Source organism: Enhydra lutris, unplaced genomic scaffold, assembly GCF_002288905.1.
Source record: "Enhydra lutris kenyoni isolate GAN:26980312 unplaced genomic scaffold, ASM228890v2 scaffoldscaffold42, whole genome shotgun sequence".
NCBI lineage: Eukaryota > Metazoa > Chordata > Mammalia > Carnivora > Mustelidae > Enhydra > Enhydra lutris.
The window spans coordinates 10,657,331-10,683,186 of NW_019154126.1; the positions used below are offsets into that span (position 1 = coordinate 10,657,331).

Consider the following 25,856-nt stretch of genomic DNA (forward strand, 5'->3'; position numbering starts at 1 on the left):
GAGGGGCTTTGGAGTCACGTGATGGAATGAATAATACGACTGATAGAGCTTCGATTAGACAACTGACCTGGTTACCGTCTGTAGCCACGAGAAGCAAAGTTGACATTTCTGGATCACTGTCCCCAGAGGCGTCGCTTGCCAACTTCTGGGACATACAGTCTCACCGAAGGACTGACAAGCAGGGACAGACAAGGGGCAGCTAACGCCATGCTGCCGAAGGCAGGCTGAAGTTGGAGAACTTGGGCTATTTTTCTGCTTCCCCATCCCCCCGCCTGCCGACAAACCACATCTTGACTCATATGGTCGAAAGAAAAAACTCTTTCGGTTATTTGATATTTGGGAAACCTCCAGGAGACCATAACTTAGTTTGGAGGAAGCCTTGTCTCTCACTTTGCTGGGAACACACACACACACTCTCACTCTCTCTCTCTCTCTCTCTCTCTCACACACACACACACACACACACACACGAACGCACACACGCAGCTCTACACCATGGTGGTTCAGGCTGCAGTGGCTCCGAATAGATCTCAAAGACTTTTACTGAAAATTCCTTATGGATCTCTGAGAAGACGCAGCGTGGAGAGGGTAAGCGACGTGGCGGGCTATTTGTTTTGCGTGGAGCAATTGCTCCAAAGAAAAGGAGATGTTTGTTTTCATTGTACATAGCATCCCTTCTGGTCTCCCTGTTTTCCTGAAAAATTTGAATTCCTAGGACTGTAGAATACTATGCCATGTGTAAATTTTTTTCTTAACAGAGAATGATGAGAAATTTGAAACAAATTTTTGCCAGCTATGCATGTGGGGGTGCCGTGTGAGATGAGATAGGAGGGAAGAGACTGGGGTGGGGACTGCCCTTTGGAGTCAGGATGGAAGATGTGAGTGCCTGGGGAGAAAAGCAGGGGCTGCAAACAGATGCATTAGTGTGACACAGCTGCGGATTTCCTCTGTGGGGTGACCGTGTCTTCCAAGGAGGCGCTGATGATGTTAAGGAGCTTTGATGTCTGGAGGGTTTAAATTATGCCCCCATTGAAGAAAATCCCCTCTGTGGTGGTGTTGCTGTTTCACATACCTTGCCATCATTTTGGATTTTTTTCTTAATACCACGGATTTGGGCTCAAAATGACTCTGTTAATTTTCTGAAACATGCTTACTTTTTGGTAACCCCTGGCAGAGATGATCCTGTAGAATAATAAGGATTTGTCCTTCTTTGGAGTGACCAAGGCACTTTTGGGGATGACTGAAGCTAGCTGTCTTTGGTGTGTCAGGCTCTTTCGTGTAAGGACAAAATGCCTACACCCCCACAGGCATGGAGTGCTTTGTAGGTCTCAGAAACCCCAAAGCTCCTGTTTGAATGATAGCAGTCCCCTCTGTGAGCCGTGGAGTCTATTTAGACATCCTAGTTTAAGGTGTGATCTCACAGCTATAAGGCAAATAACTTCACAAAAAGCTTTCTTGATAGATAAGCAACCTGCTGCATCTTATAAAGGGGAACCAGGTTGAATTTGAGTCACTTTTTCTGGCTGGTATACTTACTACTCAGTGATTTTTAAATTTAAGGAAAACACAGTTGAAACTTTAAAATACAAGGGTCTATCTAGAATGAAGGTGGGCTTGATTTCCTGACTTGTGATGAGTGACATTCTTTCTGCCATTTGAGTACTGATGGGGAAAAAAAAAAAAAAAAGCTTTACTTCCTATTCTGTTTGTGTGTAGGTCTATATTTTTTTTCAAAGATTTTATTTATTTATTTGACAGAGATCACAGGTAGACAGAGAGGCAGGCAGAGAGAGAGGGGGAAGCAGGCTCCCTGCTGAACAGAGAGCCCGACGCGGGGCTCCATCCCAGGACCCCGGGATCACGACCCGAGCCGAAGGCAGAGGGTTTAACCCACTGAGCCACCCAGGTGCCCCTGTAGGTCTATATTTTGAGAAAGATCTCTTGTGCTCAATATCAGAGTCATCAGCTAATATACAATAAATGCCTGTCTATACTGTCTCCTGTCTATACCAGTGGCTTTAGAGCATAGGACTAACAATTACAGCAAATGTTAAAAGTATATCAGGCTTATATTGAATATGATTTTAGGTTTGGTTGAAAATTTTCTGACCTTTGCAGTAACTAAGTTTATATCATGTGTTCCGTTCACAACTAGTCATTTAGAAACATGAATTGAACAGACTGGAGTTCTGGAAACTGACAATACTGAGGAGAGAGTTATCTGGACATAGGCACAGAAAAATTCCATAGGAACCTTTATTTAACCATTAGAATCTCCAGATGGATGTTCGATAGATCATGGATTTTTAATAAATCCTGATATATGCAGTTACCATTTCTGTTATTCATTGTTAACCAATTTAAGAAAAAACTGACAGCCTGTGAACACAGCATCATACATAAAACATTGTCTCATGTGTTGGCATGTACTTACGTTGAAAACACGCAGACCTATTTTTTGCCCATGGGCACACACCTGTGCTGCACGGGTCTTAGACCTGCAAGCTGCTGGGCCCTTAGGAGAAAGCACACACATCACTGCAGCGTCAGACATCCTATTCATCTCGGCTGCTAGAGGTGAAGTGAGAGGGTTGGGACACCATTGCTCACAGGAAGAGCGCCCCTGCATTCCTTATGAGCCACCCATCTCCCCTTCTACTCTAAGGAAGGTTGACGCTAATTGGAACCTATGATGAATGTGTCACTTCCAACTGGGCATTTTATACTGTTGCTGACTTGATGACAGTTTTCAGAATCAGAGTCAAGCATTTGAGTAAAATGAAGGCAGGAAAGGTGAGAAGTGGCATCTGCTTTAAGGGCAGATACTGGGAACTAGCACTCTTTTCTTGGGACTCCCTGAATTAAAAGCAGCAGCACCTTTTCCAGTTACATCAGCAGCCTAGAGGGTGACAGACCGTCGGGTTGGTTTCCATTGTCTTGAGATACGTGATGATCTTAAGGTCTCGCCTCTGTACTATCTTTACTCCAATGCACTTTTTTATTCATTACTTCATATTACGATCCTGAGTTGCTGGTGAGACACAGAGGATGGGGGTTATCACACTTGTCCTGTAGGAACAGGGAAGCCAAGGCACAGAGGGGTTTAATCTTCTGTCCAGGGACGTACTGTCGACCACAGAGCAGGACCCATGTCTAGGAACCCAGGACCTTCTGTTCCTGTTTCATCATCTTTGCTCCCTGGGGTAGCGTCAACATGGCAACCTACCCCCGAGCAAAGGATTGTAAGCAACTTGTCACCAGGCTATCCCATGAAAGGGAATATAGAAGACTCATGACTGAGGAGAATAATGATTTCCAGGGCTGGTCATGTGCCCTCAGGCACCCAGGAGTGCTCCCTTGGTCCTGTTTTCCAACTGCAGGTTGAGTTGAAAGAAAAGAAATGCACCTTTCTAACTATGCTAGTCATCAAATCTGATTTCAGAAACACTCAATCAGACTGCAAGATCGGGCTCAGTTCTTTTTCATAGTTTCACGGGCTGCCACAAGCCCATCACGGAGTGAGGCGCGGTGGCAAAAACAAAGAAATACAAGATACTTTGCTTGGTAAGATAGGAGAGATTAGGGATACAGGTTTACCTAAACAAAACAGTATTGACTTAACAGGGCACGATCTTAGCTACAAAACAAGAAATGAAGACAATATAGGTGCTGAAAGCAGCAAAGTGGGTGGAAGGGGTAGGGCTTGCAGTCACCAGGTCCCCAAAACTCAGAGCCTTACTCTTTACTAATCATGTGATCTTGGCAGAGTGACCAGACTTGCTCGGCGTTGTTAGTTTATACATCAGTACTCTCCGCCGTCGAGGCCGGTTGTTATGGGTTAGAGGGAACATATGTAAGGACCTAACACAATATCTCACATATAGAAAGCAATTATTAATGAAAGGACATTTTTAAAATTTGCCTATCTTGGAGTGGAGGGACACTTGGCTTGTATTTTTAATAGCTGATGGTCTTTACACACATATACACACTCTTGGTCACGCCTCACTGTCACCTGGAGAGGTCCTTTAGGGATCTTTACCCAGTAAACCCAAGACAGACAGGATCTCCTGGTGATGATTTGCCTTGGACTTCCAATTTTATGTAAGACACTTAGAAAACAAAGTGTTTCAAATTCATTGCTTACGAATGCCAGCTAACTAAACTTACTCAAGCCCATATGCTTCTATAGGGTCTCTCTTCATTCCAAAGCCGATGTTGTTACTCCAGAGGTAAAAATGAACCTATGGAAAATTCTAATGAATCTAAGAGCACAACATGTAAATGAATTAAGGAAAGAGCAAATGTGGACCTTTTTCCTGGGAGTTTGCCTTGGAGTGGGGGTAATGTTTTTATTCAACTACTATGACCCTACACTATGAGGACATGGTATCATGTTGGAGATTATCTTTCTTTATAGTTCCAAAACCCAAGAATAAGTAGGCCAAGCTTTCTGTGGCCCAGCCCAAACTGTTTCAGATGCATGTTTATTAAGGATGCTCCTCTTCCCATTGGTTTATCCTCTCTAGCATCCAGACCCACATATGCCAGGAAGGGCTGGACATCTCTGTTCTCCTGAATGGTGCAGCACCTCAAATTCAACATGTCCAAAATGGAATTGGTCATTTCCCTCATAATCCTACTCCTCCTTCAGTCCACCAGCTACCTGAACACACAGAACAGAATCCAGGCACCCACCCTACCCCCTCCCTCCCCTTGGCTCAGGCCACCATTATCTTTCACTTTCAAACAATTGCCATTCTTGTTTCCCCAAGTCCATGCTCTGTGTTGCAGCAATGTGATCTTTCTAAAACAGAGTCAGGGCTGTGTCCACTAGTCTACTTAAAACCTTTAAGTGGTTCTCTGCTTCAAGATAAGGACTTACATAAATGTCTAAATATAACTAAAAGGCCTTCATGATTAGGACCTTGCTACCCTCTTCAGCCTCAGCTCTCCCCCTACTTTACCCTGAGAGTGCTGGACTCCCACCACACTAAACATTCTGCAGTTCCTCCAAACGACTATGCTCTCTCTTGCCTCAGGGCCTTTGCACATGCTTTGGTCTGCCTGACACACACTGCCTCCTCCCTCTACTGCCTTAACTTCCTAGTCACATCCTTTCAGCCTAAAAGTAATACCATTGAGAAGGTTTTCCAGACACCCTGCCCCCTCCCCCAGTCTGAATGAGTGTTCCTCCTTTGGGCTCCCCTACCTTCTGCATTTCCCTGATAGCTCTGTATTGAACTCTGTATCGAATCCCCCTGTTTCCATCCTATTTCTGTCATGTCAGATCTCCACATGATGACAAGCTCCTTGAGGGCAGGAAGCACATCTTGGTCTCTGGTTCATAACAAGAGTGTAATAAATATTCACTAGATGAAAAAAAAAATAAATGAAATCTGAAAGTTTTTTATAAACTTCCCTCAGTGAGAAAATTTGGGAAGAAGAGCAGAATTAAGACATGAACAGAAACAGCCTCATTTTCTTTTACATTCAATTACCCCATGCCCAATTCTTACTGATGGGAAATGTGTTTACTCTTATATGTTCATACAAATGCTCTGAACTCTTCAACCACACATGTATCTTAAAGTAGAAAGAAGCATGTGTGCGAACAAGTGACCAGACTTAGCTTATATGTCTCTTCACAGAGTAATGTAAATTTGACATTTTTATTGGGGATTGGGAAGAAATAAGAAAGCATTTGCTTTTACCACAATTATTTGAATATTTAAGTGAAAGGATTTTTTTTTTTTTTTTTTTTTTTGGTCTTGGAAAGACTGAAATGGTGTGATATTTCTGGAGCAGTATTTTTAACACAGTATAAATTAAACCTTTTTGCACCCACATTATTCATTATTTGATGTGTTATTTCAGGTTGACGTATTGCCAGTCTATTATTTTGCAAACCATTACATTATCACAGCTGCTAAGCTGAATAACTTAAGAATTCAGAATACAACAGAGTCTCTATAGTTGAGTGTGTGGTGCTTACATTCTGAATGTATTCATGCAGGGAAGTGTGAGACTTTACCAGAAACACATACAGCAGACGGCTTTTAGTGGATATTTATTACCATTGAAAGCAGACAGCCAAGAAACTGTTCAGACAGATCAGTGTATTCACACATATTATTATCCAGCCCCCTCATCCTGCATAAGGTTTTATTCCTTCTATAAATATACCACTCTCTGGAGAAGAACATGGCCTATCAAGGACTCTAATTCTCTGGTTCACAGGCCACATGGAAGGCCCTTTCCCCCCATATTGGCTAGTCCCATGCAATTCTAAGTGACCCAAACTTGGTGAGCTGATATTGATTTTATTTCTTGTAGTAGCTTATGTCAAGTGAAAGCAATGACTTCCCATCTTGGTCAGAATGAGATTGCATGGTGGAAAGCCTGTCCCTATGGGTACCACTCTAGAGTTTTCATTCCTCAGGCTAGTGTGGAAAATGGGGCAGGAAACTTTGATTTAAATGGCTAGGAGCCCCACGAACTTCCCCCATCCTGCACCAATTGGCATTATCCAGCTGAGCGTGAAACTAAAGGATGGTTTCTCTCTTTAGACAGCTTGTCCACCAGTCCTGACTGCTTCTTAGGACACAGATGTCATGGGTCACATGCCATGACTCATCCTACAGCAGTGCTTCTCAATCTTGGTTTCACATGGGAAGCTCCTGAGGAACTTTAAAAAAAAAAATCCCAGTGTTCAGGCTGGTTGGGAGACTGGTGTGTGTCAGAATATTTGGAGAGGGAACCTGGGCACTGGTATGTAAGCCCCCAGAAAATTCTAGTGTGTAGGACACTGAGGTAAGATCATGGCCAAGATGGATCATCTGGGCCTAGTGGAGCTCAAGGAAATTATCTAATACCCGTACTTTCTGGTGTCTTCACATGAAAAAGAAATAATTGAGTGGATCATATTGGATTTTTTATCAAAACTGTCATTCTCAATAGGAAAAAGTCAGTTAAACTCCTTGAGAGTTGGGTCCGTATTTCTAGGACATCTTAGGCAGTGCTCAGCACTTGGAGGCCAAATTCTGGGTAATTAAACACAAAGTTCTGAAGTCACAGCAGCCAGTTTCATGCAGGACAGACAATTTGAGATCAGAAACACCCGATCCAGCTAGTCCCGCAGAGTTTGTCTTCATTGGAACAGGGACAGTCCCCCTCCTGAGCTTTCCAACCTACTGTATTGCAGCTATGTCTGCAAAAGCCATCATGTGATCTCTGAACACTTTCTGTGGGTGTTTTGAAAACAGATCTCTTATAAATTGCTCTAGCAGGGTGAGTATTATCCACCTGTGTAACATTAGAGCGTCTTTGGACAGACAGCTAAAAACAGTCCACTTTTGATTGTATTGATTCATCAGTACACTTCTGAGAACACTATTATCTTATGTGTATAAAACAATATGGGAGAAACTATGGCCATGGACCTTTGTTTTCTAATCTGGGAGTAAATACACCACATCTGTGGGTTTTTCATTCTTTTCCTTTTCCTTTCTGGTCACTCAGTAACTAACTGCTTCAAAGGACTTGGTCAGTTTTGCTCCTAAGTTCCAGAACCTAGAACAGTGCCTGGCATGTATATTGGACAGATAAATATTTATTGAATGACTGTGAATAGATGAATAAAAAGAATGTCTTCATGGTCATAAACTCAGTCCTTTAATCAAATAAAATTGTCACCCAAAGGATAGGGTTGCAAAGTGCCCGCCTTTCTTATGCAGACACATATTTGTGTCACTGTTAGTCCTAATTGGTGGCTTATTTTAGGATGCTAGCTCTTCTTGGTAGACAACTTGCTCATGAAAAACTTACTGAAATTCTCTACACAATTAACACTTTTGAGTGTGTAGGCTGTCCTCCTTCCTAGTCAGAATCTGTATGTGAGTATTTTGAGATAGTCAATAAATACACCTCTGATCATTATCCTCTACTGCTTGCTAACTTTTCTCAAAAATGCCAAGGTCACATTCACATGGACAATGCTTCCACCTAGTCCTCTGATGCCCTGACTGGAACATTAATCAGGAAAACCAATAAGGCTTAGAAGTATATTGATCATTTCTGGAAAATGCAGTCCAAGTTCAATCAAATAGTCTCAAAATACAAATACTGCAGGGAATATAATACTTAGGAACCAACACACTATTTAGTAATTCTACAGATTTTTATTTAATACCTACTACATGCCAGGCACTGCTCTGGACCGAGGGGATGTGGCCAAGACTCTTAAGTGATGCTAAGGCCTCTAAGGGAAAATTGAGCGGGGAGGTGCTGCATTTTTAGATGATGTGGCTCTCGTCTGAGAAGAGACCAGGAGTAAAGGCGACAAGCCACAGAACCTTCTGGGGAAGGACCATGCCCAGCAGAAGAAATCACCAGTACACAAAAGGTGCAATGCCAGAGCTACCTTGATGGGCTTGGAAATTAGTTGGGGGTGGAGGGTGGGTAGCAGATCTAGAGTAGAGTGAGGAGACGGGGTACGTGGGGCAGAGAAGCCATCAGGGAAGTGTTAGGAACCCTGGTGACAGAGGGCTGTGTGGGTCATGATAAGGATAGGGGGTTTTCCTCTGAGTGAGACAGAAGAAAACCAGTGGTCCAGGAATGGAAGGGTGACATAAGCTGACATGTTTTGAAGGAATCCTTGTGGCTACAAGGGTGATAGAAAAATGGATGGAAGCAGGGTGACTCATTCCATCATTAGTGTAAAAATCCTGATGAAGGATGATGATGGTTTAGATCAGAGGATATTCTGGAGGTGCTGAGAAATGAGAAATGAATGGATTCTGGATTTATCTAGAAGGTAGAGTTGACAGGATTGGCTGATGAATCAGGTGACAAGTGAGGAGAGAAAGAGAAGGGTCAAGACTAACCGCTTGGCAGCTGTAGCCTGGGGTTGACACTAAGATTGGAGTCACTGCCCAGAGGCCAGTGAGAGTGACAGCAGAACCAGGGGAGACTGAGAGCTCTATTTGGATGGGGTGAGCTTGAGATGATTAAAATTCAAATGGAGTTTCGTGTGCGTGTGAGAGTTCTGGCTACAGAGGTAAACGTGGACATTGTCACCTGTGCCCTGAAGTTGGCTTGTCTGGGCTCTCGAGAGCTGATTGTGTGCATCTCTTCCCAGCTCCCATTCAGTGGTGACACGTGGGCAGCTTGAGATGGGCCCTGGCGGGAGAAATGTACCATGCAAATTAGCAAACATTATGAATCGGGTCTTTTTTTTTCCTCTAGAGAGTTCATAGTTAAACTAGGATACCACTAGCCGATGGTGTAGCCACAGGACCAGGTGGTGTCACCTGGGGAATGTATGTGGATGGGGGCGAGGAGGTGTCCGAGGACTGGGCCCAAGGCCACTCTAACGTTTAGAGGTCAGTGCCGTGAGGAGGAACCAGCAAAGAAAACTAGTAAGGAGCAGCCTGTGAGGTAGAAATAGAATTGCAGAGACATTCTCAGAAGGCAACATCAGGCTGTCCAGTGCTGCTAATAGCCATGGAAGATGGGGACTAGGAAATCATCTCATTACACTGTTATCAAACAGCTTGTGTATCAGAGTTGCTGGGCGTTTTCTGAATCTCAGAGGTGTAGTCTCCAGCCCAGACATACTGAATCTGAACGTCTGGGCCATACAACATGGACTCAAGTCTGAGAAACAGTACCTGCAATAGAGTTTCCCAGAAACAGAGGGACCAGTGAGGTAGAGAAGAGAGCACAGCCTCGGAAGGGGGAAACAATGCAGACAGGAAAAGAGAGCATCTCAGGACAATTTTTACTCAACCAAAGTCAATCCCAGACACAGCAAGTAGAGGCTATGGTGGAGAGTATTGGGGCAAAACTTATGACAACAAAGGCCAGGAGTGAATCTCCTCCTGGTGGCACCCTAGGAACAGTGTTCCTATTTGACATCTCCCCCCGCAACACACTTAAACCACTGTATCAGAAAAGTAGAACTGCTCTGTCCTTTACAGCTTATCCAACCAAAAACAAAACAAAACAAAAAAACTCCCACACACGCATAAGAAAGCAGATGAAAATTTTCACTATCTTTTGTTGGTCACCTATATAGCAAAAGTGAGCATTCCATCTCAAAGTTTTAGCTTTCCTAAGATTTATCTGAAGAAGACCTGTTTTCCTTTGCTTTGTCGGGCCTCTGAAACTTTTTTTCAAAAAATGGATTGATGTAATCATGTGTCAGGGCTTCATCACTCAGCCAAGTCCCAGAATATATTTAGAAAGTATAGTTTAGGGTTGAGCCAGCCACTGAGGGACTGAAATGGACAAGTCCTAAATTGAACTCTGCATCCAGGGCCTTGGAACTGGCCTGTAAAAGCAAGTGGATTTGAATTGAAACAGAAGAAGTTATGTCTTTGACATCAGGCTTTGTTTTACTGGGTCTTTGTGGCGTTCTTGTAGAAGAAAATCATGCTCATATCTGCCGGTTAGGTTGAAGGAAAATCACTGCCAGTAGCGATTTGAACACAGTCCTTGAGGTAGATCCCATCAGTGTTCCCCCAGTTAAAACATGCAGGTTTCCCTTCCCCATCCCCTCCTGTTTTCCCCTTCTAGGTAAGGCAGTGCCTCTGGCACATCACATTTGAACTAATGAGAGAACAGTTCTAACAGCAGACGTGTTGTATGTCCCTCCCACGATTCTGGGCTGATCATGGTGAATAAAACTATTTTGTTTCTGGAGCAGAACTGGCAGGCCTGTGTGTGGATGAGCTCAGTCGTCAGTGCTCTGAGCACACTCTTCTGCACACAAGCAGTAACACCCTTGCCTTCCAGGGCTGTGTTGTGTAGCCAGGTCCATGCATATAGGCAGCAATGCAGGTGCCAGGTTCTAGAACCCCTATTGTTAAAACGTCAACCCACTACTTAAGGAGAGGAAAAGGGGAGGGCACCCCTCATGGTGCTGGGATCCAGCTCTGAGTTTTCAAGTAGGAGAGCTTTTAGAGAGAGGAGCTACGAAAGAAAAAAAAAAAAAAATCCTCCAGAAGCACTTACTGATTTGGACTCAGCAGCACAGAGCGAAACATTCATGTGTTTGCCCCCAGGGGCAGCTCTGCAGTCTCTCCCAAGAACCAGTGTCCGAAGAGCAGGACCCAGGCTCCTCAGGCCATGTGCCACCCCACTCATCATCTCCTCTGTGGGATAATACTAATATCCTGTGGCATTTGGTTCAGACAGAGTCTGTGCTCAGAGCCTCTTCATTGTCCTTTATTTCTAGTACAATTCCTTAGATGTGTGTGTTCTGTGGTCCCCTCTGGACAGTAGTGAACCAATATGCCTAACAGCAGATAAAAGTATCTTTGAGACTTGTGACTTCCTCTTTCCTTTAGTCAAATGACCTTAAGGTGGCATGAGAGAAACATGTATAATGTGCAGACCAAGACTTTCCTGTCCCTTCTGAGACTCACCAATCAGAAAGTGGTTATTTTCAAGAGCTTATATCTATTTCCTATGATACCCTTGGGACCTAATCCTTCATGTTAATCCTGGAATGCCTCTATTCACATTCAGTGTCCTGTAAATTAAGGCCCCATCCAGGCATTATAACTCAAACCCTATATGAGCCAGGTAGTCATATAACTAGGACAACAAGGAGAAGGGCCCTAGCAAATGGGGCCAGTACTACTCAGCTCTGCCACGGGGAGAGAGAGGTTCCTTGTCCTGTACTTCTGACATTTCCAAAAAATCTTTGTGCAGTTTTCTTCTAATTAAGGGAAAATGCCTGTGTGTGTGTGTGTGTGTGTGTGTGTGTGTGTGTGTGTGTGTGTGAGAGAGAGACAGAGAGAGAGAGAGAGGGAAAGGGAGAAATATCTCAATTTTTATATGCAGGCAACCATTCCAAGCTCAAAGAAAAACCTTGCATGCCAACAAAGCACATTTGTGGGCTACATTTGGCCCACAAGATGCCAGTTTTCAACTTCTACAATAAAATGAGTACCACCCCAACCTAAATATCTATGTATTCTTTCTCCCCAGTCTTGAATTTCATAAAAACGAGACATCTCAATACAAAAAAAAAAAAAAAAAAAAAAAAAAAAAAAAAAAAAAAAAAAAAAAACCAAAAAAAAAACAAAACAAAACAAAAAAACCACTCATCCTGGAATAGATCCTCAGGCCTTCCAGCTGGCATCATAATCCTACTGCTAAATCAGAATTTATTTAAAAAAATAGGAAAAGAAAAAAACCTTTTTGACAGGTTAAATGCAAATTTTAAAATATATTTAAATGAATTGGATTCATGTCCTCCAGCTATAGGAAATAGAAAGACAGCATCCTCTTCGCTGAGAGCATAGTTTTATCACCTAGCAAGGAGAATAGAACTTGGGAGCAACTGAACCTACAGTCTAATTACCACCTGATAGGACAGCTTAGAATCAGCCACATTCTTCTGCTTTCAGCAGATGTTCCCAGTGTTAAAGGAAACCATATCGAACAATTTTAGCCAATGAAACCATCGCTCTACCACCCAGAGGTATACAGTTTGCCGCTAACCCATATTTACAGAACAGCAGTGTGTGGTCCTACTCAAAACCAGAGGCCACATGAGAACCAAAATGAGGTTCTTTTATGATCAAGGTGGTTGACTGGTAACAGCTGAACTAAAACCTTTTAGTTCTAAATCACTTCTTTCATGCTAGATGGAAGGGAATTCTGGGGTCTCAGCCAAGTCCCCGGGCGAGAACTTGAACGGATTCACAGCTCCCTTTCTGATGAAAGCATTGGCTCTTCCCATTGGAACTCTTGATCCTACCAGGTGGAAGGGCGCTCCAGGCTGGAAGACAATGCCAGTCTTGCTTCCTAACTGTCCCTTCTGAATAGCAGCCCTCACTTGTCATTTTTGCAGCAGAGATGTGTCTCTTTCATTGTCATCTCAGAATAGCTTCATTTCAGCATCTTCCCAGATAGAGCAACTGTGAGCTGACTGCCTTCTAGCACTTAACCCAAGGCTTCCTGGGGACATCCGCCCCCAGGGGATGCAGGTCGATGGACCTGTCAGCTCCTCATTACTTTAATTCCTTTATGCTTAAATAATCAAATATCAATATACCTGGGCAGTATTTTCTCAACTCCCTGCAGGGACTATTTTGAGTTAGGATTTTATTCATCTTTATTGAGGCTCGGTGTTTAGCCTTCTTTTTTTTCAACAAGCAGCAACCCATTCTGGGCCTGAACCGGGCCAACTAACCCCAGTCTTGGTCAGGACATGGGGGGGTGGGGGGGGACAGGAGTTACAGAAGACAAAACCAAGGCCAGGTAAGAGAGTTTGCAGGTGCTCATGATCTCTGAAACAAGTCCCAGAGACAGCTGAATGGGGCATGAGCCTGAAAGTGTTAGAGCTGGAAGCAGTTGGAATGAAACAGTCAGAGACCAGAGAAATAGAGAAGTAGATTCAAAGCAGAAGGTGGGAGGAAGAGTTTGGGCAGAAGCACACAGCTGCCCGGTGTCTGAGCTCAGGGAGCTGGGGGAGGGGGTTAGGGTCGGACAACCTTGATCACAAAGCCAACAAAAGAAACATACGAAAATGCTTCTGAGACTTTTTCAAAATGACAGTTAAAGATATTGCTCCTTGACGGCGCCTGGGTAACACAGTCAGTTAAGCATCTAACTCATGGTTTTGGCTCTGTTCATGATCTCGGGTCTTGAGATCAAACCCCGAGTTGGACTCTGCACTTGGTGCCAAGTCTGTTTAAGACTCTCTCTCTACCTCTCCCTCCCCTACACCCCCGACTTGCACTCTCTCTGTTTTTCTTTCTCAAATAAATATATCTTAAAATATATATGTGTGTGTGTGTGTGTGTGTGTGTGTGTGTGTATATACATATATATATATATATGTATATATATATACTTTTCCTTATGCTTTTCAGTATCCCTTATATAAATTCCACCCTGTTAATTTCTTTTAGGAGATGAGAAGCAGTATATATATGTTTCAATTTGCTTACCTTTTTTACCTTTCCTGCCAGCTAATGAATGGGGTAGCTCATTCCAGAAGCCTTTTCACATTTATCCCAGTCTTTTAAGTAGCTCTTTCTTTTATTTCTATTATCCTTCATTTCCTAGTTTACTCTTATTTTCCATGTATTTATTTATACACCTATATTTTCCACCCCTGCCAAGCAGCATGGAATCCTGTAAGTTTCCCTCCTGCTTGTGTTCCTTTCTGAAAGGGAAGCCAACACAATGGCAACACAGTCCATTGAGAGTAAAAAATAGAACAAAGTATCCTACTTCCCTTCTGTTGGCAGAACTAATGATCCCAACAGGTGTATCAGAAATGCTTAAAGGTAAGCTGAGACATGGGAACATCACGCTCTGAACAAGGCAGTCCTTTTTCCCAGAAGGGAATGAATTCATTCACAGTGTTCAGCCCCGACAAAGCAGAGCTACTCCATTTCACCCCATTTTGTGTTGTGTGTGCGTGGTGACTTAGCACAGCCCCTGGGTGGCAGTTGAAGGGGTGTTCTTGGGGAGAACAGAGAGTACACCAGAGATGAGTATCTCCAGTGGAGGGTCAGAAAGTGCGTGCTCCCATTCGGAGTCTCTGCATCTGATGCCCACCTTCCGTACAGGCTGTGGCTATTCCTGACAATGACTTTTCTATAGCCTCCTGGCTCTCCGTGCTGAGGGCCAAGAAAGAGGCAGTTTCTGCTTTGCGATTCCCACCAGGATGTTGGAAGCCTCTGTTTTGTCCTTTTCACCCTACACTTCTTTTTTCCTTTTCTTTCTAAATGTTGCTGTCAGTGTGCTCTGCTGTAAACTATCAGATACACAAATAACAATAGGTTCCTGGGAAAGATTTGCTGCTGCAGGCGATGGGTCAGTGCCAAGAAGAGTAGTAAAGCCAAGAATGCTGTTTTAGGGAAACCAAAGCATTCAGATAGCAGTTTCGGGATCGTTGTTCAATTCCATTAGGGATTCTGAGTTAGAATCTATCTCGGAACCTGGCTCCAGGATCTCCTCCGGGAGCAGGGGGAGCTTTGAGCCCGACATGCTTCCAGATACCTTGGCTTTCTTGTTTTGTTTAATGTTTAAAAACAGTCCATTCCTGGAATCTAGCCTCAGATCTTGCAGTTCATGGGGAAGAAAGATGGTAAGAAAGGCTTCAAGACGAGGTTTGATTGGTGGGTCAGGTTTACTCTGAGAGGAAGAAATAACACATTCCCAAATGCTGGCTCCGGAATTAGCAGCTTTCTGAGAATTTCTGACCTTGAGATAGAAGATATCATCATTCTAGGACTTGTCCACTTTGCCAGGCAATTGGCTCTCCCATAGCTCAGCTAAAGTGTCGAGGAAGCAAGATCTCACTCCCTGATGGCTGAGACGAAAGGCCGAGAAGCTCTGGTAAAGGAAGGCCTCCACAGTGTGCTTCCTTCCATCCTGCAGTGAATTAGCCGGGTCAGCCAGGGTCAAGGAGCAAATATCAAGTGACACATTTTCCTCCCTCCTTCCCCAGCACATCCCCAGACACAGCCCCCTGGGAACAGGAGGAAGGAAATGCACTGACCGGATAGACGCGACGGCCAGGCCCCTGGGGAAGGAGGGGAGAGCACCTCCTTCTACGGGTTTTCAGGCAACTCATCTTCCTCTCCCTTCCGGACCTCTCCACGCTGACCTCAGGTCTTCGAGAAAATGACCTGGGGCAAAGTCAGGCAGAGCATTGCCGAGACCCAGGAGACATTGACCTGATAGCCAACAATTTAAATACGGTTTTGCGATGAGCATGGGTGTGGGTGTGCAGTTTATAGCAGAGGAAAACAGACGGAGAGAGGAAATCATGGGCCCGGGGTCACATACAGCAGGGGCAGGTCTGGGATTTGAATCCAGGCAGTGTGACTCCAGGGATCTCTGTGGAGGGAATCTGACTGGGGTCTAAATTAGAGTAAGACTCTTGGGGCCCAGGCTGCTGAGAAAAGTGTCCTTGATGGAGGAACCAGGATGGCCAGATTTGGCAAATGGAAATACAGGAAACTCAGTGAAGTTTGAATTTTGATAAATAGCTGTTTAGTGTAAGGACGTTGTTTATCCAAAATTCAAATTTAACTGGGTGCCCTATATTTTATCTGGCAGCCCTGACGATCGGGGCCTCTTCCCTTTCTCCATCTCTTTGTCTTTCTTGTCTTCCTCTCGTATTTAGTATGCTATCCCCCTGCTTTTCTTGATTTCTCCTCCCGGGTCCTTCTGTGCAATTTCTGAGCTCAACTTTGGTACATCATCTTGCTTTAAAAATCAATTGTTAATGATCATCTGCTATTGCTTGAGTGCCTGTAATATGCCCAGGGCTTAGCTGTCGTTCAGAGGACTCTTAGTGGTGGCCTGCATTCTCTAAGCTTTAAGTGTTAGGGTATGCGTGCTGGGAATCCTTGCCGCCCCCAGAGAAGAGGAGACAGCTGCTGCACAGAGGTGTGGGGATGGGAGGTGCCAGGGAGGGCACTAGGAAGACTTCGATCCCCCATCCCTGCCTCACCAGAACACTTCTGACATCGTTCCTAGGTTTCCACCTATGATTTCACATGGGCTAATAAGATTTCCATAGTAAGTCCCTAAAAATCACTGTTCTTCATTCTAGGCTGTTATGTTCAAAAGCAAGGCTTCTCAAACTTCAGTGGACAAGGGATCAGTCAAGAATCTTGTCAAATGCAGATGCTGATTCTTTAGGTCTGGAGCATGGGGCAGGGCCCGAGAATCTGAATTTCTAACCAGCTCCCAGGTAGTGCAAACACCAGAGTGCATGCAGGACACTTTGAGTAATAAGACTGACATATCTTAACTGATGCATGTGGACATAGATTACTTTTCTTTCCCTTGTTTATTTCAGATATTATCTATCATCCATCTCTTCGACCGTCCCTATACCCATCTATTGTCTTTACCCTGACCCCATTTTATACAGACATACAGGCAAGATCAGTGTGAGTGTCCAGTGCACTCAACAAGGTATGAAATCCTCTGGTGCAGGAGGTTATAAGAGAGAAAGGAAGGAACATAACACATTGAGATGTCCTTTCTGAAAGGCATTCCTTCCTTGCATATTGTGGACACTTAAAATATAATCCCCTCTGAAATAGCCTCTCCCTTCTTGACATCCTCCCAAGGTCAAAGAGTCTGCTATGAGACTTTTACATTTGCCAAATTTGGAACTCCTACAGACCTGAAACTGTCTTGGGTCTTAAAAACGTCCGTAACCCTTGCATGACCAAAAAGGAATGTTTATAGGTTGTGCATCACCCTTTAAAAAAAAAAAAAAAAAAGTCCTCTGCACAGATGGAAGGCAGATCATGGCCTTTAGGCAGGAAAGAGATGATTTCATCTCCCTCTTTGTTTTGTACAAGTGGGAAATTAAATAAGTAGGCCTGGGACACCAGTCTTTGTCTATTGTCTGATCAGATATTTTTCATTTTCTATCCTTTCACAAGTATTTTGTTTCTGTTAGATTTAGAGCTCCTTCTTTAAGAAAAAAACATGAAGTATTTATTTTTCAGCCACAGATGATAGCAAGAGCCCCTGCCTTGGAGTGATTTAATTTTTTTCCCTCTTCCTTTACAGCTGTAGCCTCATTAATTGTAGGTGGGAAGCAAACTCTAAAATCACTTGACTTTCTGCTTTGCTTAGAAATCTTCCTCCATTAAATCGTAGGATATCCTCCTTAACAGGAAGTCGGGTTCTGCGATCAGCAACATTTGTGTTCTTTGTGCATTGAGATAAAGAAGACCAAGTGTGTCGCCTGCAGTTTCCTCACGGTTCGGGAAGAGTGGAGAGAGAGGGCAGATAGACAAGAAAATGACCCGAAGATGAGTCACTCTTTTCTAAAACAAGAGTCTAAATGCTTTTTGTTGACGGCGGCTTGTAACCTCTGAACGTTCTGGCCTCCCAGCCTCAAGGACAAAGGACTGAGTGATTCAGGGTCTCGGTTTGGCTGCTTCACTCCTGCCTTTGGGGAGCCCAAGGACTCATCATTAAGAAACCATTTTAATTTAGAAATAAACGCATGTTACTAATACCCAGGCTTTTCAAGTCCGTACGTGATCCTCGTGAAGGGAGGAGACTTCCATCCCTTTTAACTCTCCAGTTATTCTCTCGGGACAGGGATGAGGAATAGTTGGGTGGATGGTCTTTAAGTGCTGATTTTCCATCTCCTGTTTGGAGTCTCCACCCCGGACCTGCGACCCCACCGGAGTGTTCCTTCTCGTGATACTCCAAGGTGAACTCAGGGCTTTTGAAGAGGCTGTTGAAGAATGCAACCCACACACAGTCAACTGACTGGCACAGCTCGCTTCCATTTCTGTCAGTCAGCCTGACGGTGAGAATTAAGGGCTATGGCAGGCCTAGATCAGTGACTCTCAAAGTGTGGTCTCAGGACCAGAGATTCAGACTTACAGGGGACTGTGTTAGAAATGCAGACACTCAGGCCCGACACCCAGTCTACAGAGTCAAAAACTCTGGAATGAGGCCCAGAGATCTGTGGGGTTTTTGTTGTTGTTGTTGTTTTAAAAGATTGATTGATTTATTTGAGAGAGAGCGCAAGCAAGTGGGGGAAGGGCAGAGGGAGAGAATCCTCAAGGAGGCTCCCCGCTAAGCCCAACACAGGGCTTAGTCTCACGACCCATGGGCTCATGACCTGAGCAGAAACCAAGAGTCAGATGTTCAACTGACTGAGCCACCCAGCACCCACCCCAACCAGAGATCTGTGTTTCTAATGCAGGCTACAGTGTGACAACTGGTAACCACATGACTCAAAGGAACTGTCTGTAGGACAGAGACGTCTGTGCTGCTTCTTTTCCTGGGCTGCCAGGGGTTAGAACCCCTGGCATGTTTTTGAAAAATAGTGACACCAAGCCCCTCCCCAGATGGATAAAACTGGCATCCCTAAGCGGGGAGCGCAAGTCAAAACGTTTCATGAAGACTACCCTGGTGACTCTGACGAGCTGCTGGGGTGGGCCACTGTGAGTCTGAGGGAAAGGAGGGACCAGCGAGGATAGGGTGCTGATAAGTCAGCTGAAATGCTGATGCCTGGGACAGGGAGCCGGCAGCCCGTGGGTCAGGGTCCGTCAGGCCTTGCCAACCTTCCATGCCAGGCAACAGAGCCGTCCAAAGCCACAGGTGGCTCCCCTGTCATCAGTAGGTACAGTGGGGGTGAGAGGGGCTTCACTGAGAGCCAGGTGGCAATATCCTGTCAGAGGCCACCTCGCTGACTCTTACCCGCTGCAGGTGTCCAAACTGTCAGGACTCCACTCCTTGCTCAGGTGGCACTGAGCAAGGCTGCAGAGTTCCGGGAGATGCCCTGCGCTAGCAGGCAGGCTCTCTTGACCCTGAAGCCTGGCATCCAGTGGCTGGGACCCACATGTACCCAGATTGTAGATGTTTCTTCCTAAACCCAGGTTAAACCCAAGGGTCGTGCCCTTGACTCTGACTTGTGTCTACTTTCTCACAGAGGCTGGAACCTGCTAGGCCTATAGTCCTAATGCCCCACTTCACTCTTCCTAACCCTGCTCTGTGATGGGGCCCCTTCTTCAAATCAGGAAGGGTCCTCATCCCTGTCTGGTAGTTTCTCACGTCCTGATGCCTAACCCTCGCTCACACCCACAAGCCTAAGTTCAGGGTAATTTATATGGGGCCACAGCCTCCGTCAGCCCCCAGATACCCTAGACCAGTGTGATTTTCTCGGTGGACACCAGCCATTCCTGACTTCCTTCCCTTTCCCCAGCCCTCAGCAGAGGAACCTGCCTACCTGAACACTAAGGCCCCATGGGGCATGACAAGGAAAGTGGCCAGCACCGTGTCCCAGAGGTGAGAATTCTGAGGGCCTTGCAGAAGCCTTCAGAGAGAGACCCCAGGTCCAGCCTGAGAAGGAGGACTCAAATCCAGCAGACATGGTAAAGGTTAGGGCTAGGGAGGCTCCTGCACGCAAAGATGTGTAGGTCTACCCCGGGACCACCTAATGAAGAGGTCTCACTGGGACAAACAACTTCTAGATGTCAGCAGCTGTGTGCCCCTCTGTGGGCAAAGTCCTGTTCTGCCTCCAGAAAGGCCTAGGAACTGAACAGGGCAGCAGCAGGAGATGGAAAAGATGAGTACGGAATAGAATGGCCGTTCCTCAAAAAAATTAGATATAGACTCACCATATGATCCAGCAGTTCCACTTTTGGGTAAATACCCAGAGAAATGGAAGCAGGGACTCAATCAGATTTTTGTACGCCCATGTTCATCGCAGCATTGTTTGTAACAACCGAAAGGTGGAAACAACCATAATGTCCACTGACAGATGAATGGGCCAATGAAATGTGGTCTAGCCATACAGTGGAACATCATTCAGCCTTAAAGAGGAGGCAGACTCTGCCGCCTGCTACAACATGGATGACCTTGAGGACACGATGCTAAGCGAGACAAGCCCCACACAGAAGGACAGAGCCTGCTTGCTTCCACTGTATTCTCCCACTCACATGACGAGAGCATGTGTGAAAGATTCACAAATTCACGGGGACAGAAAGTAGAATGCTGGGGGTCAGGGGCTACGAGGAGTGGGGAGTTAGCATTTAATGAGTACAGGGGTTTCATTTTGCAAGATGAAAAGGGTCCTGGAAACAGCTGATGGTGATGTTTGCCCAACACTGGGATGTGATGCCACTGACCTGTACACTTAAAAAGGGTCAAAATGGTAAATTTATGTATATTTTAACTTAATAAAAAAATAAATATCTGAAACCTGGAGGATTGGGGGGTGAAAGCCAATAGGGGAATGCTTCCATGCATCCCACTGGAAGTGAGGAAGGGATTATCAGCCTGAGTCTGGGCTCTGAACACACATTCAGTGTCACAAAACCTCTGCCACGTGGGGTGCTCTGGTTTTCACGTTTTGAGATCCATCCTGAGTTTTGGTGGAGGAGGTGGAGTGCTCCCTAGAGAGAGCACCTCGGGCCGCTTAATTGTGGTCAAACTCACCAAGGAGAGCTCAGACCTGCCTATTACCGGTGCTTAATTAACAAGAAGCCTGGTCCCAGCTGCGGTACAATGAGGCGGTTGTCCTGGGTTTATTAAGAGACACTAGCAGAAGGCGCTTAGATCCTACGCATCCCCTCCCTGCTGAATCTTAAATCATCACCTTTGTTTCTGAAACAAGGGGGAAATAACCAATACCCCGATCCAATTTCCTCCTTCTCTCCTGGAAATTTACCTCAAATTATATAACACACCGAGGGGTTTTTTTTTTTGTTTGTTTTGTTTTTTAGGGAAAAAATTTATTATATTCTATTTTTCGTGACAAATCCAATGGTAAAGTCTAAGCTAGTTTTCCTAATAGATTTTCAGATGCTTTCATGGCCTGCACAAGTGTAATTACATTTTTTCTCTTGAGTCGTTAGAAGGCATTAGATTTTGTTTCATTGGTTGTTTCCCTGGTTCACCAATTGCAGGATTGCTGAAGGAGGTAGAGGACCCCCTGCAATTTCAGGGACACACTGAGCCTTGGGTTCAGTAAATATTTCACTTAGCCCCTCAGAGACTGGCAGGACATAGAAGAGATCCAGACAGGGGGCATTTGAAGTGGTTGACACAGGTGCCTGTCAGAGCCTCATCTTTTCCTCACCAGCACACCTACACGTTGGGTTCAGCCTGCTTGGCTCTCCTTCAGTCTTCCATCCAGCCATGGCCCCCATTCTGGATGTCTATGACCACTGTCCTGACTTCCTAAACATAATTTGCCCAGACTGCCCACCAACCCCAACAGAGTTCTTGGTTTTCCAAGTTCTGTTGCTAAATCCTAACCCACCCCTATCATCCTCGCATCCTCGGTCAGCCATGAATGCAGAAAAGATCTTGCTACCTATGGTCAGGCTAATTTAAATGGTGCTCCAAGAGGCAGCACTCCAAATAAACACTTTTATCTATAAGGGATCTTAATGAGAAAGGGCACCTGGGTGATTCTTCATTTAAGCATCCAACTCTTGATTTCAGCTCAAGTTAGGGTCAAGCTCCATGTCCGATTCTGTGCTCAGTGGGAAGTCCTTGAGATTCTCTCTCCCTCTGCCCCTTCCTCCACTCTTGCGTGCTCGCTCTTTCTCTCTTTCTCATTCTCTCCCTCTCAAATAAATAAATAAATCTTAAAAAGAGAGACAGAGAGAGAGAGAGAGAGAGGTCTTAATGAGAAAAGTATGGTATTGAGTTCTTCCATGGTAGTCTAGGGAAACTCACCACATCAATAAACTTACCCTAAAACAGGCTTAACTTTGTATATATATCAAAAGATTTGCTTTTTGGCTCACTTGAAATTTGTAATACCAAACTCCAGCCGATGGACTAATCCAATCCCCATTGACCAATTCAAGTAAAGAACTTATGGTTGCTTTTTATTTGGTTTTGTGCGTTTTGGAGTTTTCTGTCATTGTAGGGATGCATTTTCATGAAAGAACTTTGTAAACTTCAGAACATGGGACGGACTAGAATAGAATCGATTTTCTGCCACGGTCATGTTGGAATATGGTCTCTTCAGTCAGGTGTAGCTCTGGGCTTTTTGAAGTCCTGACCTCTGGACTCTGTGATATAAATGATATGGAGCATTGGGGTGGGACAGTGTGGTAGTCAGCGAATAGTCTCCCAGCTGGTTTCTTTTACATCTCCGCTTTTGTTTTCCCCCTTGAGAAAAGTATTCTAAGGAAGCAAGAGAAAAATGTAGCCTTGAAAATGGCTTCCCAAAGTCATTAGCTCACCCAAATTGCTTGTGACCTGCAGAGCTGCACTCACCCTACCTACATCAGGAAGGCCATTCCATTCCCATTCATCAAGCCTCCCGCATTGTCTTTGTCATTGTGTGTCATGTCTTCATTACTGAATAAGAAAGGGGATGGAGGGCTAACCCCACCTAATATGCCTGCTCCTTGAGAAGCCAAAACAAGAACAACAGAACTTCCTGTGAGGAAACTTAAGCCACTCCAGAGTCTGTTTTATGAAGGGAGGTCACCCAAGAGCAGCAGGAAAAACCACAAGCCTATGTTTTTATATAAAATACACATTTTTATTCATTCTGTGGTCATTACATTTCTATTAAGTTCAAACATTAAGGATTTTTTAAAAAATAAAACTGCTAAATTAGAAAGAACTTTAGAGAGGAAATAGACTTTTGAGGAAATGAATAACACATTGTCTTAAAAATCTCCTAATATATTATAAGTAACACAATATTATAAACTATGTAATATCCACAGCTGAGTAAAGGGCTAAAAGGAATTTAAACGATAGGTAAAAACTGAGTGTTCTTATCCCAGTTTATGTCTTCCTTAGTTCTACGTGCCTCCTTTTACATCTGGAGGAGAAACCTTAACTTCCTCCTCACTGAGTTATCCTCAGACCTCTTCACAGCTCCTAGAGACAAATTTTCTAATGTCTTCTCAGTTCCCACGTGGAGGGCAAGTGTTGATGATCTGTCAACAACTCTCCTGTGAGAATTAGCGTGTCTTCCTGTGTGAGAGGAGATAGAAGGGATTCTCAAGCGAGCAAACCTCCTTTTTTGTGAATAGGACCCCCAACCTTATACCTTCACTCCTGACAGGCCCCAAACCGTTGTTCTGGGACTCCTAAACAAAACAAAGCATTTATTGTTTTCACGGAAGGCCATGATCTCATAAACACAAGCTTGCTAAATAGAGGCTCAAAAATTATCCTTGGCCACTAAGTTCCATGGAAACCAAATAATAAGAGATCAAGAAAAGAGGAGCCGAGAGCATTTAATTTCTCATTCAGAGCCTGGACTGATTGAATTCAGACAGCCGTGATTGTATTTCTGTTGGGGTCTGGCATATATATGAGAACTTAACTTTCATAACCACTGTAATTGATAGGATGACATCACTTTTAAGGCCATAGGACTACTTGTATAATGGTTTGTGGAGCATGGGGAAATATTTCTAAACATAGCTCTTGGCGTGCCTTTCTGGAAGCGCTTAAGCCAGAGGGCAGCTCCTGCCTCTCCTCTACTTTCCCAGGGACCCAAAATATTTTTATATACACAGACGAGCATTTTTTCTAAAATAATACTCCCAAATGAACAGAGTGAGCTCCCTAGCTTTTATATAAATGGGCCCCTTGGGTTCTCAGGTTGAGGAATGATGACGCAGTGATGACTCTTTGTCAGAGTTGGGACATCTTCCAGACCCGAATATGGGATTAAATATGTTAGTGAGCGGCCCTGAAACGCCTCTGGATTTCAAAAGATTGAGTTTTGGTTTTGTCGCCCACTCACTTAACCGTACCAGTGCTATTTCTGAATATCCTTTTCCCAAAGAGCGGCCCTAGGACGATAAAGAGACGAATGAGGACGTCCAAAAGTGCTTGGACTTCTTGCCCCTGATGGTGGGCGTGAGAGGGTCAGGATGGGAAGGAAGACATGGTGGAAGGAGCAGTCGAGGACGGAAGAGGAAATGCTGGGCTTTCCAGCACCTTCCGTCCTGTTTCCCCAGAGTCCATCTGCAGCAGCAAGCATGGGGCTCAGTTGGGGGGACAGCAGCCAGCCCCTGAGAGGCACCCTTTCCATGTGCTACCATATCCCCTCGACTGAAAGACATGTCATAGAATTTGACTAGGTAAGGAAGAACACTACCACCTCATACCCACTAGGATAGTTCTAATCAGAAAGACGGGCACTAAGGTGGTTGGTGAGGCTGTGGAGAAATTAGGGCCCTCACACACCGCTGGTGTGGCCACCTTGAAAACACCATGGCAGTTCCTCAGAAGGTTACACGTAGAGTTACCATGTGATCCCACAGTTGCCCTCCTAGGGATCTACCCAAGAGAAGCGAAAAACATACATCTACACAAAAACTGGTCCCTAAGTGTCCATAACAGCATTATGGCTGATAGCCCAAAAGTGGGAAGGACCCAAATGCCCACCAGTGGGTGAACAGATAAAGAAAATGTGATCCGTCCATCCAGTGGAAGGGTATTCACCAAGAGAAAGAAATGAGGTGTGGTACATGCCATGACATGCATGAACCTTGGAAACATTATGCTAAATGAATGAAGCTGGTGGCGAAGATCACATTTATATAACATTTTCAGAAGAGGCACATGTATGGAGACGGTAGGTGTGTGGCTGCCAGAGGCTGGGGAAGGGCTGAGAAAATTTGGAGTGCTGATGGCAGCTAATAAGTACAAGCTATCTTTTGGGGGTGATAAAAATGCTCTAACTTTAGATTCTGGTGATGGCTGTAGAGCCCCATGAATATACTATAAAACCATTCAGCTGCACTGTTTAAATGGATGGAGTGTATGGACTGTAAATTACATCTCTACTGCTGGGTTCTTTTTTTCTTTTTTCTTTTTTCTTTTTTTTTTTAAGAATACTAACAAAGGGGTGTTTGGATGGTTCAGTCAGTTGGGCAGCTGCCTTCGGCTCAGGTTGTGATCCCAGGGTCCTGGGATCAAACCCCACACTGGACTGTTGCTCAGCAGGGAGCCTGCTTCTCCCTCTCCCTCTGCCTGCCGCTGTGCCAGCTTGTGCTCACATTCTCTCTCTGTCAAATAAATAAATAAAATCTTAAAAAAAAAAAAAACTAACAAAGAAGTATGGGCCACCTTCACTTAAAGAATGAAGCTTCCAGCTTGCCCCCGACCAGCATTTGGTCGCACATGGAGATTTAATAACAAAAGCATTCAATGGAAGGAAAGAACAAAATGTGCAATAAATTTAAGCCCAAGGTTGAGTCCTGTGTTGGAAGTCAGGAGGCGAAAGTAGAATTAAAATGTGAGTTAGTAGCTAAGAACTGAAAATGTCCACATGTGGCACAGAAATGGTAACTGCAAAACTGAAAGGGATCTGCTTTCTCCAAAACCTGGAAATAGGGTTG

General features: G+C 44.6%; 1 protein-coding gene across 1 annotated transcript in view; it reads left to right on the plus strand.

The window, feature by feature from the left end:
- The first annotated feature begins 495 nt into the window (after nucleotides 1-495).
- Nucleotides 496-25,856, plus strand: part of LOC111155500 (FERM domain containing 4A) — a 307,805-nt gene continuing 282,444 nt past the window's right edge. The window contains exon 1 of the mRNA XM_022515665.1: nucleotides 496-588. Coding sequence (XP_022371373.1) covers nucleotides 496-588 — 93 coding nt within the window. The remainder of the gene's footprint in view (nucleotides 589-25,856) is intronic.